This window comes from Hordeum vulgare, chromosome 2H, assembly GCF_904849725.1.
Source record: "Hordeum vulgare subsp. vulgare chromosome 2H, MorexV3_pseudomolecules_assembly, whole genome shotgun sequence".
Taxonomy (NCBI): domain Eukaryota; kingdom Viridiplantae; phylum Streptophyta; class Magnoliopsida; order Poales; family Poaceae; genus Hordeum; species Hordeum vulgare.
In genome coordinates, this window is record NC_058519.1 from 607,129,784 (window position 1) to 607,147,313 (window position 17,530).

Here is a 17,530-nt window from a genome sequence, read left to right on the forward strand (position 1 = left end):
ACACATCTATATTTGTGCTTATCTATGTTGATGACATCATTGTTACTAGCTCTTCCAATGAGGCAATTGCAGGCCTTCTGAAAGATTTAAAATCTGAATTTGCTTTGAAAGATCTAGGAAACTTGCATTATTTCTTGGGAATTGAGGTCAAGAAAAATGGAGATGACCTTCATCTGTCTCAAGAAAAGTATGATGCTGATCTAGTATGAAGAGCTGGATTACAGGGATGCAAACCATCACCAACACCCTTATCTAGCTCTAAAAAATTGGCTCTCACTGAAGGAATTCTTTTGAATCAAGAGGATAGCACTAACTACAGAAGTCTGGTAGGTGCACTTCAGTACTTGACTCTTACAAGACCAGACATTTCCTTTGCTGTTAATAAAGTCTGTCAGTTTCTTCATGCTCCTACTGATATTCATTGGACTGCTGCCAAGCGTATAGTTAGATATGTGAAAAATACCTTGAGCAGTGGTCTTACATTCAGCAAATCTTCATCTACTCTAGTCAGTGCATTTTCTGATTCAGATTGGGCAGGCTGTGTGGATGACAGACGCTCAACTGGTGGTTTTGCTGTATTCTTTGGACCTAACCTTATTTCTTGGTGTGCAAAGAAACAAGCAACAGTATCTAGATCTAGCACAGAGGCAGAGTACAAAGCTTTGGCAAATGCTGCAGCTGAAATTATTTGGGTTCAATCCTTACTTAGAGAGCTTGGTGTTAAACTAACTCAAGCCCCATGTTTGTGGTGTGACAATCTTGGAGCCACTTATCTTGCAGCTAATCCAGTATTTCATGCCAGGACAAAGCATATAGAAATTGATTTTCACTTTGTCAGGGAAAGAGTTGCAAACAAACAATTGGATATTCGATTTATTCACTCCAGAGATCATGTTGCGGATGGTTTTACTAAAGCTTTGCCCACTCGCAGTTTTTAGGAGTTTAAACGTAATCTCAACTTGACCAAGTTGTGATTGGGAGAGGATGTTAAACCAATTGAGATATTATGTGTAGATAGAATACTTGTGTATCATGTTAGGATAGATATTCGGTTAGGAGTTATCTCTAGTTTAAATGTAGTTTAAACCGAATAGTTCTATCTCTATCTCCTTGTATTCAAACTACTTGTATGCATATCTCAGGGTTGCACCTGGCTTTATAAACATGAAACCGTCGCCCTAACCGGTACGACGCTTCTAGCTATTTCCACACGGATTCGCCCACTCCCCCCCCCCCCCCCCCCCCCCTGCGTTCCTCGGCCACGGGCGGGTTGAAGCAGCTTTACCAGCGGAGCGTCTGCGGGTGGCTTTGTCGGTCTAGGGCTATCCGGAAATGGTAGTTTTTTGCCACAAAATTTGATGAAACTGGTAGTCTTTTATTGACGGGATAAAAGTGGAAGCTCTGTGGGACCAAAGCCCCAAATGTGGTAGTTTTTTTAATAATCCTTCCGCGTAGTTTGAGTTTTGGATGTTTCGACGATAAAATTCTGTTCCGACAATTAGGTTCAGAGATGATGATAGGTTCAGTTTTGGATGTTTCAAGTTGTTGGAGACGGCACTTTCTCGTGCCAAAAAAGGCACTTTTTGGTGCCCAATTTTTTTACTCCAATCTTTTTTGGTAACCTATTTTAGGGCTGCTATTGGAGATGCTCTAATACCTGGGTGCATCCATGATACTGAGGCCAGAGGCAATATATATATTTCTATTTCTTTTTCTAAAAATACACAAAGACACAGCCAAAACATGAATCTCTCCTCCCAAATGAAACCTGCTCCCCGTAGACACCCAACAGTACCAGATGGATGGAGCTCTCAATTCTCGAATGACGCCATTGCTCACAGAAACACCCAGAGCAATCATCAATCACAGCTTCAGGTTACCCAAGTTAATCTTTTGCTTGGGGTATGTGTAGGCCTCGTAGTTTATCTTCTGGCCCAGGTAGCTCAACTTGGTGACCGTGGTTATCAGATCTACCTGCGATATATACATTCAGAAGCAGAGGTTAAAAACCAGAGGTGAGGATTTCAGAACTATATGCCCTGCAGCATTGGCATTGGCAGCTTTTGAACATGTCGATTAAATCCCTTACCTCGTAGTCGGTCCGGGAGACTGTCTCACGACTGCGTTGGTACTTCTCGACCCACGGACGGCAGTCCGGATCAACGATCAGTTTCGCCTCTGTGGCAGCTTGGTCAGGTCCGAAGAAGGCCGACATCACAGCAACCTGCAGTACAATTCTCCTGTCATTGGTTAGAGTGAAATCGCAGCTTTTGTAGTCCAATAGAAAAAAGTGATATATACAAGAAGAAGCTATGAAACGATCAATGAGTAGAGGTGACCTGACGAGGACCGAGACCAACGGAGATGAACTTGTCCTTCATTTCCTGCACGGAAGCGGTGCTCCACTGTGGCACCCTGCCCTCCGGATCAGGCTCTTGCACATCATCTCGCCCGAATATTTTGTCGAAGAAACCCCACTACAATGAATGTGTATCAACTTGTATATTAGCAACCTAGGCCTATATTTACAGAAAAAGGAAATTAACAGACAGACTCCCGTCTGGCGTAGAGAATGAATACCTGCCCACTTGAACCGTATGCCGAGTACAGGGTCCTTCCCTTCTCTTGGTTCCCACCGGTCTTGGCAATGGCCGCATCAAGGAACGTTTTCTTAAGTGCCTGTGATGCTGTTGCAGGTAAAAAGTTGATTTGAGTATACAACTCTGGCGCAGCAAACACAAAGATCATGTAAAACCTGATGACTTTGTTGCTTCATTCAATAAAGTGGAGCAGGGGAAACCCCTTTTATTCAAAAAAAACACAAAGATCATATTGCTAATCAAATTATGCTACTCCCTCTGTTCACTTTTTTAAACAGGTGAAATTGAGCTGTTTTGGTGTCTAAAACGTCTTGCAAAAGTGAACGGATGGAGTAGTTAGCATACCTCCTATTTGGACCAAATCTGCAAATGAAATGGGGCCTCCCTTGGAGTAGGAATCAATCTCTTTCTTTGCTTCTACTAGCAGATCCAAGGCAGCAGAAAGGCCACTGTTTTCAGGTCTGCTTATTTCTGCACTTTATTTGTTTAACAAAACATTGATCAAACAACAAGGCCGAACACTTTGTTAGGCAGTCACCTGCAGGGCATAACTGTAACATAACCACAAAGCTGTAGAGACAGAAGGTGGTAGCTACTACCTTAGCCTGATGGATCCATTTGGGCCTCCTGTCTTTGTTGCCTGCAGAAGAGTTCAGTTAACAGCCAGTAGTACCACTGGTTATTTCCATGTGTATGAGGGTCAACCAGCTGGTAAATAATAACAGGCAGCCATTTAGAGAGCAGACCTTGTCATATGTCATAGCATCATTCAGTGCCAAGGTCAACAAAGATGGGACGAGCTCCGGCTTTGCCTGCAGAAGACTTCCAAGTTTCAGACGACAAAAGCTGAAATGGGTAACGATTGTACCGTATTTGAGATTTTGAGTGTAACGTATATAATGTGCAGTATATCTCACCTCTATGGCTGCTGTGAGGGTGCTTTTGATGCTTGCTGAAGAAAGAAACAACAGAGCGCATCAACGCGAAAGGTAATCAAGAAGCATATACTGGCACTACCAGCATTTTGAAGCGAAAGGAAGGAGCCGAGGCGACCTACACTGGAACTCGGAGCGCTGCCGGCGTTCGATCAGGTCAGCCGCAGCAGCCACTCCCGTGGACCTCGTCGAGGCCTCGGCGATTTCCTGACACACGGCATGTAAACAACCAACCGTAATTACGATGGATAGAGCCTTGGATTGGAGGCGGCATGTTGATTATCAGCATTAATCCATCATGCATTCATGCTGCATCTGTTTAGCAGTCCCAGCTGAAAACGAGAAAACACAGGACTACTGCATATACAGTGGAAGCGGAACATACATACCAAGCCAACGGCGGCGCCGAAGCAGCCGCCGATCAGATCCCTTCTGTGGAACCGGGGAGCCTCTTGGCAAGCGGCGGCATCCTCGGAGCCGCCGGCTTTGGCCTGGCAGCACACCTGAACCTGCACGGAGAAAGCGAGAGACGTTCCTGTTAACCCGCATCAGATTCAGAGCCTGGGAGGAAACTCGGAGTCGGAATCTGGAAGCATACGTACGTGCGCGTGCCTGCGCGCCGGCGACGAGACGGAAGGGAGGCCGAGCAGCGCGGGAGCGGAGAGGAAGGTCGCGCCCGCCATTTCCTCACCCCGGTTCGACCTCGACCTGAGCGCTCGCACGGTCACTGGGCTGGCTTGCTGGCTGGCTGGCGCGCGTGTTGTGCGCTCGGCATGCAGCGGGAGGATTCGGCGGATAAGGCGGCCAATCACGGGCCTCCACGTGCATTCTCCCTGTCTCCACCGCCACCGCACGTTCACCGGTAAAACGCATAGAGCATGTCTGGCAGACCTGACTTGTAAAACGCGTTGACAGTTCGTGAAAAACGGTTTTACGGATCCGTGCGATCGAGAATAGAGTTAGACCCTATAAAATAAACCAGTAAAGAATATTCACAGAAGATGTCCTTTTACGGATCGACTCGAGCTACGACGGAAAAATTAAAACTGTAAATCGAATTTTCGTTTATATTATTTCCCCACATTTTCCTCTTCCTCTCGCCCGTACCCATGGTCAACTAAATTCGTTCCTAAATACGTAGTCGCCGATCCCTGAATCCATCCAGGAGCTAACTAGCTCCTCCGTCCACGAATCCATCCAGGGGCTACCTTCGTCCACGAATCCATCAAGGAGCTACCTAGCTCCTCCGTCCACGAATCCATCCAGGAGCTAGCTCCTCCGTCTATAAATCCATCCAGGAGCTAGCTTTGTCCCCGCCCATCCAGAAGCCCGGAGTTAGCTAGCTAACTTTCGCCGTCGATGCCGAATCCGGCCAGGACGCCGGACGGGGCGACGTCCGGGGACGGGCAGCCGACGTTCGGGGCTGCGTACGGTGGACGTAGACGGCGGACAAGGAAGTTTCCGTGGCAGTTGGGCTCCCGCCAACTGCTTTCTCTCGATACAGGACACCGTAGAACAGACACAAAAAATGTGTTTTTACATATCGAGAGGAGCTTTTTACCGTGTCCCGCAAAAATATTTACGGGTCCAACGTATTTGTAGGGTCTGATCGGGCAACTTTTTTCGTGCGGACCTGTATTTTAATGGTTATTTTACGGGTCAAGACATTATACGAGGTCTGCTAGAGACGCTCTTACCACGGTCATTGGCATCATGGCTCGAGAACACAGAGATGGATGGTTTCTGAAAATGGGCTCCCTGCTGCTACTCGACTCTCGTCTAGAGAAACGGTGAGCTCTACCTACGCCAGGTAACTTGCAGGGGACTAATGGAGCTGGAACAGAGAGAGTTCATCACGAGTGGAAACAGTCTCCCACAGCTCCAAACACATGAACTTTTTTTTTCCTTTCCGCCGCAAACCAAGATACCGTTACCAAAACAACGGAACAAAGTCACTTACAAGTAGTACATGCAGTTCTTAACCTACGGTTCATGAAGAAAATAAACGCCCAGGCATGGAGGCTACAATGCAGCAAAGACGCCGAGGGGCATTTCGGGCGTGGAGCAGTTGCTATATCTAGGGCAAGAGCGATAGCAATGGGGTGCTTGCGGTAGACCCCGTAGACCGACAGGGGCATGTCACCGTTGGTAGGCCTGGTTCTCCCTCCGCTTCACATAGCGAGTCCGGTCGCTGTAACGCGGTCTATCTTGAGCTCTCTGAGGCACCGGCTCCACCCTTCTCTGCCTTTCAGGTGATCGCTGGACGATTTCTCCGTTCACAAATAACTCGGCTGCAACAAAGGGTAGCATGATGAGAATCCAGGACAAAATTGTTCTTGATGGAGAACATAAGTATGAACGGGGGAAGTATATACTCCTAGTTCAGGTCTGAAAGGAGCGCAATTACAGTTGTACAAGTAACGGTTCAGGAGGCATGTGCACAGTCCAATGATAAAATCGTTGAAAAGATAGATTGAAAGATCAATCTTTCCAAAAGGATCATTTGAGAACTACAACCTTAACACCAACTTATAATTGATGCACATCTACTCCTAAATAGGGTTTCTTCATTCATGTAGTAACTATATTGGATCAAACTGTGCAGCTAAAATATCAATTGCACAGAACTGATAGTGGTTCATTAAGTTGAATCAAGTCGATAAGCATAACTGGAAGAGGATACTCACTTGGAATCAGGTATCACAAATCTGATTAACCAATTCTACTTTAAGAAAAATCATGAAGTATGGCTTACCAACAGCTAGCGTCAAATTCTAAAATTTCAACAAAACAATGGAATAGAGAACACATAAGCAATAAGCTTACCACCATAGTCCTTGTTCTCAGCATCAACATAGGAATCTGGAAGCACAAAAAGAACACCCGGGAGGCCTGTATATTGAAAACACAAACTGTTATGACACCAGCAGATATCCAACAGCAAAATATGACTGAATATTAGCTACTGACATTAAGCAAATCTACATATGCAGATAAGTATATAAATACCATAACACTGAAGCTGTACTCAATAGCAAATTTTCTCTTCAGATTAGCCACTGAACATTCGACAAACAAGTACTCCCTCCGTTCCTAAATATAAGTCTTTTAAGATATTTCACTAGGAGTCTACATACGGAGCAAAATAAGTGAATCTACAATCTAAAGTATGTCTATATACATCCGTATGTAGTCCACTAATGAAACCTCTTTAAAGACTTATATTTAGGAACGGAGGGAGTATATGCCAAACATAAGGCTGTTACAACACATTTCACATAATAAACCTTCTAGAATCAAGATATCAAGAAATCAAATCCCTGATACACACCAACAAAGGCAAAAGTATAGTAGCATACCATACAACCCAAGAGAGATATACAACTAACAATGTCCATCAACCAATATATTAAATCCATCACCAGAGGATGACAGATTGCAATTGTGCAACACAATTCAGTCTCTACTAATATGTGACGGGCATGAGCATGTTACAATTTGCCCTTTTCTCGGTATTATGTAATCCTTGGACCTTGGCAATTGGCATTCACACAATTTGCACTTGAAATGTTTTGACCCGCAGTTAGCAAAAGGATGTGTTAAAATCATGTTACTCAACCACAGAACTGAACACTGACAGATGACTGTATCAATTGGAAACTGAACCCTATGCTGGTATCCAAATCCAATTATCGCAATGTGTGTTTAATAAAACATGGAAGCAAGTAAGCATTTCACAGTGCTGTACCTTCCAGCTTGTTGGAGGTTTCCTCGTCAATCTCGCACCCAAACCCAAAGTAGCGCTCACAGGACACGTTGTACATCCTCTTCTTCGCCTCCTCCTCGCTACACCGGCGGCCAACAGAAAACCAAAACCAGAATTAGCCTCGTCCCGCAAAGCACCCATGGTTAGGGATATCGATTCGAGCCAAGCGCGCGCGGATTACCTCCCCACGACCTTGGCGAGGGTCTGGATGTAGCAGTCGATCATCTGCTGCTTGGTGGCGCCCTCGCCGCCGGGCTTGTCCATGACGATGAGCCAGTGCTCGTAGTCGCAGCCGGGGAAGAGCGGCGCCATCTCCGTGGGCGCGCGGTCCCCGCCCTGCCCCGGCCGCAGCGGCGAGTACGAGGCGTCGGGCCGCCGCGCCATGCAGCGGACGGCGCGGCCGACCCGAGGCCGCCGCGCGGGGCGGGCGGACGGGCACGGGAGGCGCCGCGAAAGGAGCACCGGGCGCGCCGGGCGCGCGGCGGCGGCGACGGCGCGCGCTGCGGTGGCCATGGCGGGAGCGGCGAAAGGAGACGAGCGGAGGAGGAGGGAGGAGGTGGGAGCCGGAATGGATGGGGTTTTGATTGGGGGGTTTGGGAGCAGGGGTCACGCAGAAGAGAAGAGATATTATTATTTGCTGCCCGCGCCTCTGGGCCTTGGTGCTAACGGGCCGTATTCGTAAGCGAGTGGATCCAGAGCATAAACTGGACTGAAAACGGCAGGCCCGGCCCGGCCCGGCCCGGTATGGCAGAAGACAACGATACAATTGTGCGGTAGTAATAAATAGAGAGGCTTGAAAGGTCGGGGCCACGACGGCGAGAGGAGCAGCAGAGGATTAGCTTTTCCCCACGGATCCTTCTCGTCTTCCACGTGATTCGAGTCGCCTCTCTCCGTCAGGTACGAGCTCGATCCGCCTCCCCGCAGCGGGATTCTCCGCTGATTTCTGTTCCCGTCGCGTCGATCTGGGCGGATCTGGGCCGGAACCGGCCGCGCTTGATGCTCGGCCGTTTCGTCGATTCGATCCTGTTCGTTCCGACTATGCAATTTGGGCGCTGTTTGTTTGATGATCCGGTAGATTGGGGATAAGCAAAGGGGTTCGGGGATCGCCGGTTTATGAAGTAGCTGGCCTCTGTTGCTGGATCTTAGCTGATCTGATCTGGATTTGCAGTTTGGGGTAGGGGTCCGTAATGTGTGGGCATCTAGCTCGCGTGTAAGCTTGTGTAGAACTGCCTGGGTAGATCCAACTATTCTCTAGTGCTTGTTGGTGCGTATGGTAAATTAACCCGATTAGCTTGCTATTCCAAGGTAGCTGGGTCCTGGAATCAGGCAATTGCTGGGTCCTTGAAGCGAAATACTACTTCTGTGGCAGCTTTGTAGCTCAACCGTGTGGAGGTACTGTTAATATTTGGTATTCTCTGGAGCAGCAGATTTGTGGGATTTTGATTCCAGCTATATTTGTCTGTAAAACTGCAGGTAGTCACGTATCTGACATTATCTGATATTTGTCTGTAAAACCGTGTGGAGTACGAGTTTTGGGATGTTATGCGACATTCTATGTTTTAGATCTCCCAATTAACAATATCGCATACCGATTGCATTTCACTGATTATTTTTCTTCATTCCGCAGCCCAAACATGGACGCAAGCAGGCGCCCAAGTGGAATCCAGCAATTGCTTGCTGCAGAGCAAGATGCTCAGCAAATTGTAAATGCTGCCAGGGCTGGTAATGTTCTCTTATTTTTGGCTTGATTAATTATGTATTGAGCATAACATTGTGGAGTGATAACATTGTGAATTGACCGTTTGTGTGGGTCTGCTCTGTTTGCCACAATGGATTTTCTATATTTCGATGTGTTTACCGACTAATGTAGGATTTGTCACGTTGTAGGTCATTTTCTAATGTATTTGCTATGTCTTGCCTGCCATACTAACTCAAATACACTTTAGAGTTGTGATACATGTTGTTCCATTGTTAGTTGTTACAAAGTCATCATCTGGTTTATAGCGCAGAGCATAGTTGTTAGCACTCTGTAACATCTTTGCCTGGTAATATTGCCTTCCTTGCTTGATAGACCGTGTCATCTAATTCTGTTGTCGGGTAGGAATATCTTGATAGGAAGTGAAGTGTTTTCATTGCGTTGTTAAATTGGCAAAATCTGTAACTTCAATCAATATTGTTGGTCAGTTTGAAGCTGAAATTAAAGTACTTTGTATCTACTTTTGTGTATGAACTGAAATGTGATGTCTTTGGCAGCTAAAACGGCAAGGCTTAGGAAAGCAAAAGAAGAGGCGGAGAGAGAGATAGCTGAGTACCGTGCGCAGATGGAGGCTGATTTCCAGAGAAAGCTCACCGAGGTATGTACACTTGTATAGTGCATCGGCCCATTCAATCTGTTTGTTTATAAAGTTTCTGATCATTTATATTCTTGTCATTTCCACTTCCAGACCAGCGGTGACTCTGGTGCAAATGTCAAACGCCTTGAGCAAGAGACAAACGTAAAAATTGAACAGCTCAAGCAGCAGGCAGCAAACATCTCCCCAGAGGTGATTCAGATGCTTCTGAGGCACGTCACCACTGTGAAGAACTAAAGGTTGATGAGTCGGCCCTGCATATTATGATGACAACTTTGTACTATCTGTTTATTTCTTTGGGAGGTGTTATAAGAAATGGCTTTTGCCACTTCCAGCTGTAATTCCTTGTTCTTTGTCTTGGAAATAAGCTGCTACAGTTGAGCAGCAGCCATGTCTGATACTACTTGCTAAACCTTTGGTGATTAGTTCGTAAATTTTGTCGATTTAAACCCTTTTTGTCTCTCCCTTGTATGGCTACCAGTATATGTATTTTTTATGTGAGATGTATCATTCATAAGAGTAAATAAGTTTTAAATCCATGGTGAACTTTGGCAAGCTTTTCAATGGGGTGCTTTAGATGCTTGAAAGCTTTTCAATGCATGAATTTTAGACGCTGGAAAGTTGTTGGATGCAGGAAACGCATCCTGATTCAAATCGTAATGCAGCTATAGGCTATTGGATCTGCCAAAGTTCATTGGTAGTGTTTTAATCTTATATATCAAGGGGGGCTGCTATGAATCAGCCGGATGATTTTTCTAAGAAATCGTCCGCCGCCTAATCAGCCTTTGGATTAGTGTGTTGATGGCCGTATCAGCTCCATTGCGGCACTGAGTGCGTCTAAGTCTGGCGAGCACCATTGCAGCTTCGGTGAAGCTTCAAAGCAAAACCGACGCTCCGACCAAGCTCCATTGCAGCACTGGCGGAGCTCCAATGCAGCGTCGACGAGTCTGATGAAGCTTCATCGCAACTGTCGGAGTTCCAATGCAACGTCGACGACTTCGGCAAAACTCCATGGCAACTCCGGCTGAGCTCCATTACAGCCTTGGTGGTGCTCCAACCGCGCTCCATTGCAGTCATGCCGGCTTCGGCAAAACTCCATGGCAACTCCGGCTGAGCTCCATTACAGCCTTGGTGGTGCTCCAACCGCGCACCATTGCAGCCACGACAGGCTCCATTGCAGTCACGGCGGCGTTCCGGCGAAGCTCCGCTGCAGCCACGACGGACTCCATTGCAGCCGCGACGGCGTTCAGGCGAAGCTCCGATGCAGCCACGACGACGTTCCGACGAAGCTCTTGCGCAGCCACGGTGGGCTCCATTGCAGTCACGGCGGCGTTCCGGCGAAGCTCCGATGCAGCCACGACGGACTCCATTACAGCCGCGACGGCGTTCAGGCGAAGCTCCGATGCAGCCACGACGACGTTCCGACGAAGCTCCCGCGCAGCCACGGCGGGCTCCATTGCAGCCAAGATGAAGCTCCTGCGCAGCCACGGTGGAGAAGATAAGGTGGGAATGGTGGGAGAAGATAAGGGGAAATCGTGCCACGATCGGACGATGCTGCAGGCGGCTGATGCATACGCTGAAATCAGCCGGCTGATTGAGAACCTTTTCCATATATCAATCATAGGAGTAAATAAGTTTTAAATAAATCCATGGTGAACTTCGGCAAGCTGGTGCTGTTCTGACAACGCATCCCTTTGTTTTATTGGTTTCAGTTGTTTGGCATGCCTTTTCTCTCCTAATAACGTCCGTCATCGGTCATTTTGCAGAAAAGCCCTCGCAGTTTCAGGTAATTAACCCACGGTCCGATTTTAAGTCAGAACGAACCGTTTTTTTTATCATTTTGCAGAAAAATCCTCACAATTTTAGATAATCAACCCGCGGTCCATCTTTTAGTCACAGCTGAACCTTTTTTTTTTGCATTTTTCATAAAAATACCTGATGTTTTAGGTAATCAACCCGTCGTCCCTATGTAAGTCAGTCGAAACGTTTTTTTGTTTTAACAAAAAACCCTGACTTTTTAGTTAATCAATCCATATTTTATCTAAAACAAAATTATCCATATCTTTTAAACCGTAACTCCGATTTTAACATGTTATATATGAAATTTGATTGAAAAAATGTGTAGAATCTAAATAAGATGTTATCTTTAGCTGTTGAATACTTCTTAAATATTATTTTTGGTGCAAACTTAATCTGTAGTGCACGGTCCATTTTTTTCCTCTCTTTCCGGCGACCATACGAATTGCAATAAATATCCATTAAATTAAAACCAAATTGAGAGGAAAGAAAACATCGTTAACCACACATGCACACCTTTGGAAAATCTCGCGGGGAGAAACAACATATTTCTCATCTTATTCCGAGTGATTGTACATTCAAACACGTGTTCGTTGTGTGAGCACTGAGGCCATCGTCGACAACACAAATATGATGCCATGTGAAAATATATTGCGTTCAAAGCGTGTGTTATTTTCTCTTCCGTTGCAACGCACGAGTTTTTTTGCTAGTTATACCTAAATAATATAGAAGTTCTAAAAAGCGGTCTATCACAAGTTGTTGGCCTCAAGTCCGTCAATTGATCTACGAGCAGGTGCACCTCGCTCAAAATTTCTATGCATCCCACGCAAGTCTTCGTAAATCATAAGAGGGGCCCTGAAATTTATGAACCTTGCTGCGTGCCGATTGCCACAACTGGGTTGCGCGTCATTATATTTTTCTATCCAACCATTGGATGATCACAACACGAATCATGTTGCAGTCACCCATTACGACATGACCATAATGAACCGGGCAACCCCTTTTCCATTACGACATGACCATGGCAGGCTCGGAAGACAAGATCGCATGGCTCTGGGAGAGTAATAGCAACTTCTCCGCCAAATCGGCCTACTTGGCCTTCTTCGCTGGAAAGGTCAAGGCCGCCGCAGCAGACCAAATTTGGAAATCGCATGCACCGGGATCCTTTAAGTTCTTTGCATGGCTCGCGACAAGGAATTGATGTTGGACGGCTGATTGACTCCAGAGGCGGCTGTTGACTCATCCGTCCGCGTGCCCGTTCTGTTCTGCGACCAAGAGTAGGAAACCATCAGTCATATAACGCTTGGTTGCGTCCTAGCCAGGCAGGTACGGGCGGCAATCACCGATAACTGGGCCAAGCCAGACTGGATGTCGCAAGTAGGCTCTAAGCTAGCGGACTGGTGGAAGTCGCTAAATCCTGAAAGACAGCTAAGGAAGGAAGTGATTCATATCAACTATATGATTCATATCAACTATATGATTCATGATCGACCTTTCGGTCTCATGTGTTTCGAGGCCATGTCTGCACATGCTAGGCTCGTCAAGCTTAACCCGAGTGTTCCGCGTGCGCAACTGTTTTGCACCCGTTGTATGTGAACGTTGAGTCTATCACACCCGATCATCACGTGGTGTCTCGAAACGACGAACTGTAGCAACGGTGCACAGTCGGGGAGAACACAATTTCGTCTTGAAATTTTAGTGAGAGATCACCTCATAATGCTACCGTCGTTCTAAGCAAAATAAGGTGCATAAAAGGATTAACATCACATGCAATTCATAAGTGACATGATATGGCCATTATCACGTGCTTCTTGATCTCCATCACCAAAGCACCGGCACGATCTTCTTGTCACCGGCGCCACACCATGATCTCCATCAATGTGTCGCCATCGGGGTTGTCGTGCTACTTATGCTATCACTACTAAAGCTACATCCTAGCAAAATAGTAAACGCATCTGCAAGCACATATGTTAGTATAAAGACAACCCTATGGCTCCTGCCGGTTGCCGTACCATCGACGTGCAAGTCGATATTTCTATTACAACATGATCATCTCATACATCCAATATATCACATCACATCATTGGCCATATCACATCACAATCATACCCTGCAAAAACAAGTTAGACGTCCTCTAATTTTGTTGTTGCATGTTTTACGTGGTGACCAAGGGTATCTAGTAGGATCGCATCTTACTTACGCAAACACCACAACGGAGATATATGAGTTGCTATTTAACCTCATCCAAGGACCTCCTTGGTCAAATCCGATTCAACTAAAGTTGGAGAAACCGTCACTTGCCAGTCATCTTTGAGCAAAGGGGGTTACTCGTAACGATGAAACCAGTCTCTCGTAAGCGTACGAGTAATGTCGGTCCAAGCCGCTTCAATCCAACAATACCGCGGAATCAAGAAAAGACTAAGGAGGGCAGCAAAACGCACATCACCGCCCACAAAACCTTTTGTGTTCTACTCGAGAAGACATCTACGCATGAACCTAGCTCTGATGCCACTGTTGGTGAACGTCGCATGGGAAACAAAAATTTTCCTACGCGCACGAAGACCTATCATGGTGATGTCCATCTACGAGAGGGGATGAGTGATCTACGTACCCTTGTAGATCGAACAGCAGAAGCGATTAGAGATCGCGGTTGATGTAGTGGAACGTCCTCACGTCCCTCGATCCGCCCCGCGAACAATCCCGCGATTAGTCCCACGATCTAGTACCGAACGGACGGCACCTCCGCGTTCAGCACACGTACAGCTCGACGATGATCTCGGCCTTCTTGATCCAGCAAGAGAGACGGAGAGGTAGAAGAGTTCTCCGGCAGCGTGACGGCGCTCCGGAGGTTGGTTATGATCTTGTCTCAGCAGGGCTCCGCCCGAGCTCCGCAGAAACACGATCTAGAGAAAAAACTATGGAGGTATGTGGTCGGGCAGCCGTGAGAAAGTCGTCTCAAATCTGCCCTAAAAGCCCCATATATATAGGAGGAGGGAGGGGGACCTTGCCTTGGGGTCCAAGGGAACCCCAAGGGGTCGGCCGAGCCAGGGGGGAGGACTCTCCCCCCCCCAAACCGAGTCCTACTTGGTTTGGTGGGAGGGAGTCCTTCCCCTTTCCCACTTCCCCCTTTTTTTTCTTTCCTTTTGATTTTTTCTTCCTTGGCGCATAGGGGTTTGGTGGGCTGTCCCACCAGCCCACTAAGGGCTGGTGTGACCCCCCAAATACCTATGGGCTTCCCCGGAGTGGGTTGCCCCCCTCCGGTGAACCCCCGGAACCCATTCGTCATTCCCGGTACATTCCCGGTAACTCCGAAAAACCTTCCGGTAATCAAATGAGGTCATCCTATATATCAATCTTCGTTTCCGGACCATTCCGGAAACCCTCGTGACGTCCGTGATCTCATCCGGGACTCCGAACAACATTCGGTAACCAACCATATAACTCAAATACGCATAAAACAACGTCGAACCTTAAGTGTGCAGACCCTGCGGGTTCGAGAACTATGTAGACATGACCCGAGAGACTCCTCGGTCAATATCCAATAGCGGGACCTGGATGCCCATATTGGATCCTACATATTCTACGAAGATCTTATCGTTTGAACCTCAGTGCCAAGGATTCGTATAATCCCGTATGGCATTCCCTTTGTCCTTCGGTATGTTACTTGCCCGAGATTCGATCGTCAGTATCCGCATACCTATTTCAATCTCGTTTACCGGCAAGTCTCTTTACTCGTTCCGTAATACAAGATCCCGCAACTTACACTAAGTTACATTGCTTGCAAGGCTTGTGTGTGATGTTGTATTACCGAGTGGGCCCTGAGACACCTCTCCGTCACACGGAGTGACAAATCCCAGTCTTGATCCATACTAACTCAACTACCACCTTCGGAGATACCTGTAGAGCATCTTTATAGTCACCCAGTTACGTTGCGACGTTTGATACACACAAAGCATTCCTCCGGTGTCAGTGAGTTATATGATCTCATGGTCATAGGAATAAATACTTGACACGCAGAAAACAGTAGCAACAAAATGACACGATCAACATGCTACGTCTATTAGTTTGGGTCTAGTCCATCACGTGATTCTCCCAATGACGTGATCCAGTTATCAAGCAACAACACCTTGTTCATAATCAGAAGACACTGACTATCATCGATCAACTGGCTAGCCAACTAGAGGCATGCTAGGGACGGTGTTTTGTCTATGTATCCACACATGTAAATGAGTCTTCATTCAATACAATTATAGCATGGATAATAAACTATTATCTTGATACAGGAATTATAATAATAACTATACATTTATTATTGCCTCTAGGGCATAATTCCAACAGTCTCCCACTTGCACTAGAGTCAATAATCTAGCCCTCACATCACCATGTGAATTACATTGTAATAAATCTAACACCCATACAGTTCTGGTGTCGATCATGTTTTGGCCGTGGAAGAGGTTTAGTCAGCGGGTCTGCTACATTCAGATCCGTGTGCACTTTGCATATATTTACGTCCTCCTCCTCGACGTAGTCGCGGATGAGGTTGAAGCGTCGTTTGATGTGTCTGGTCTTCTTGTGAAACCTTGGTTCCTCTGCCAGGGCAATGGCACCAGTGTTGTCACAGAACAAGGTTATTGGATCCAGTGCACTTGGCACCACTCCAAGATCCGTCATGAACTGCTTCATCCAGGCACCCTCCTTAGCCGCCTCCGAGGCAGCCATGTACTCTGCTTCACATGTAGAATTTGCTACGACGCTTTGCTTGGAACTGCACCAGCTTACTGCACCCCCATTAAGAATAAATATGTATCCGGTCTGCGACTTAGAGTCATCCGGATCTGTGTCAAAGCTTGCATCGACGTAACCTTTTACGGCGAGCTCTTCGTCACCTCCATACACGAGAAACATCTCCTTAGTCCTTTTCAGGTACTTCAGGATATTCTTGACCGCCGTCCAGTGATCCACTCCTGGATTACTCTGGAACCTACCTGCCATACTTATGGTCAGGCTAACATCCGGTCTAGTGCACAGCATCGCATACATGATAGAACCTATGGCTGAAGCATAGGGGACGGAGCGCATATGCTCTCTATCTTCATCAGTTGCTGGGCACTGAGTCTTACTCAATCTCGTACCTTGTAACACTGGCAAGAACCCTTTCTTGGACTGTTCCATTTTGAACCTCTTCAAAACTTTATCAAGGTATGTGCTTTGTGAAAGTCCTATCAGGCGTTTTGATCTATCCCTATAGATCTTAATGCCTAGAATGTAAGCAGCTTCTCCTAGGTCCTTCATAGAGAAACTTTTATTCAAGTAACCTTTTATGCTCTCCAAAAGCTCTACGTTGTTTCCAATCAGTAATATGTCATCCACATATAGTATTAGAAACGCCACAGAGCTCCCACTCACTTTCTTGTAAATACAAGATTCTCCAACCACTTGTATAAACCCAAATGCTTTGATCACCCCATCAAAGCGTTTGTTCCAACTCCGAGATGCTTGCACCAGTCCATAAATGGATCGCTGGAGCTTGCACACTTTGTCAGCATTTTTAGGATCGACAAAACCTTCGGGTTGCATCATATACAACTCTTCCTTAAGGAAACCGTTAAGGAACGCCGTTTTGACATCCATCTGCCAGATTTCATAATCGAAAAATGCAGCTATTGCTAACATGATTCTGACGGACTTAAGCATCGCTACGGGAGAGAAAGTCTCATCGTAGTCAATTCCTGGAACTTGTGAAAAACCCTTTGCCACAAGTCGAGCTTTATAAACGGTCACATTACCGTCAGCGTCCGTCTTCTTCTTAAAGATCCATTTGTTCTGAATAGCCTTGCGGCCCTCAGGCAGCATCTCCAAAGTCCACACTTTGTTCTCATACATGGATCCTATCTCGGATTTCATGGCTTCTAGCCATTTGTTGGAATCTGGGCCCACCATTGCTTCTTCATAATTTGCAGGTTCATTGTTGTCCAACAACATGATTGATAAGACGGGATTACCGTACCACTCTGGAGCAGCGCGTGATCTCGTCGACCTGCGTGGTTCAACAGAAACTTGAACTGGAGTTTCATGATCATC

General features: G+C 46.6%; 3 protein-coding genes across 3 annotated transcripts; 1 reads left to right on the forward strand and 2 right to left on the reverse strand.

Annotated features, from left to right (window-relative positions):
• Window positions 1-1,670: 1,670 nt before the first annotated feature.
• Window positions 1,671-4,274, reverse strand: LOC123427722 (thylakoid lumenal 29 kDa protein, chloroplastic). The gene is made up of 11 exons (XM_045111839.1): window positions 4,138-4,274; window positions 3,925-4,044; window positions 3,658-3,742; window positions 3,518-3,552; window positions 3,347-3,412; window positions 3,200-3,240; window positions 2,946-3,076; window positions 2,581-2,687; window positions 2,340-2,477; window positions 2,090-2,224; window positions 1,671-1,974 (listed from the first exon to the last, which is right to left on the reverse strand). The coding sequence occupies exons 1-11, from the start codon at window positions 4,216-4,218 to the stop codon at window positions 1,864-1,866; spliced, it is 1,050 nt and encodes a 349-aa protein (XP_044967774.1). The 5' UTR covers window positions 4,219-4,274; the 3' UTR covers window positions 1,671-1,863.
• A 1,108-nt stretch (window positions 4,275-5,382) lies between these two features.
• On the reverse strand, window positions 5,383-7,814 carry LOC123427723 (multiple organellar RNA editing factor 2, chloroplastic-like). The gene is made up of 4 exons (XM_045111840.1): window positions 7,483-7,814; window positions 7,284-7,381; window positions 6,362-6,427; window positions 5,383-5,826 (listed from the first exon to the last, which is right to left on the reverse strand). The coding sequence occupies exons 1-4, from the start codon at window positions 7,812-7,814 to the stop codon at window positions 5,675-5,677; spliced, it is 648 nt and encodes a 215-aa protein (XP_044967775.1). The 3' UTR covers window positions 5,383-5,674.
• A 274-nt stretch (window positions 7,815-8,088) lies between these two features.
• On the forward strand, window positions 8,089-10,101 carry LOC123427724 (V-type proton ATPase subunit G1-like). Its single transcript, XM_045111841.1, has 4 exons — window positions 8,089-8,198; window positions 8,929-9,023; window positions 9,555-9,655; window positions 9,746-10,101. Exons 2-4 carry the CDS (start codon window positions 8,936-8,938, stop codon window positions 9,887-9,889), a joined length of 333 nt encoding a protein of 110 aa, XP_044967776.1. The 5' UTR covers window positions 8,089-8,198; window positions 8,929-8,935; the 3' UTR covers window positions 9,890-10,101.
• Window positions 10,102-17,530: the final 7,429 nt, after the last annotated feature.

Bases quoted from the DNA above. Each gene is read 5' to 3' on its own strand.
- LOC123427722 (XM_045111839.1), bottom strand. From the start codon at position 4,218: ATGGCGGGCGCGACCTTCCTCTCCGCTCCCGCGCTGCTCGGCCTCCCT. The intron at 3,553-3,657 runs GTAGGTCGCCTC...TTCTTTCTTCAG, and splicing joins GCAGCGCTCCGAGTTCCAGT to CAAGCATCAAAAGCACCCTC. The intron at 3,241-3,346 runs GTCTGCTCTCTA...ACTCTTCTGCAG, and splicing joins ATGCTATGACATATGACAAG to GCAACAAAGACAGGAGGCCC.
- LOC123427723 (XM_045111840.1), bottom strand. From the start codon at position 7,814: ATGGCCACCGCAGCGCGCGCCGTCGCCGCCGCCGCGCGCCCGGCGCGC. The intron at 7,382-7,482 runs GTAATCCGCGCG...CCGCCGGTGTAG, and splicing joins CTCGCCAAGGTCGTGGGGAG to CGAGGAGGAGGCGAAGAAGA. The intron at 5,827-6,361 runs GTAAGCTTATTG...CCTTTGTTGCAG, and splicing joins TGAGAACAAGGACTATGGTG to CCGAGTTATTTGTGAACGGA.
- LOC123427724 (XM_045111841.1), top strand. From the start codon at position 8,936: ATGGACGCAAGCAGGCGCCCAAGTGGAATCCAGCAATTGCTTGCTGCA. The intron at 9,024-9,554 runs GTAATGTTCTCT...TGTCTTTGGCAG, and splicing joins TGTAAATGCTGCCAGGGCTG to CTAAAACGGCAAGGCTTAGG. The intron at 9,656-9,745 runs GTATGTACACTT...TTCCACTTCCAG, and splicing joins TCCAGAGAAAGCTCACCGAG to ACCAGCGGTGACTCTGGTGC.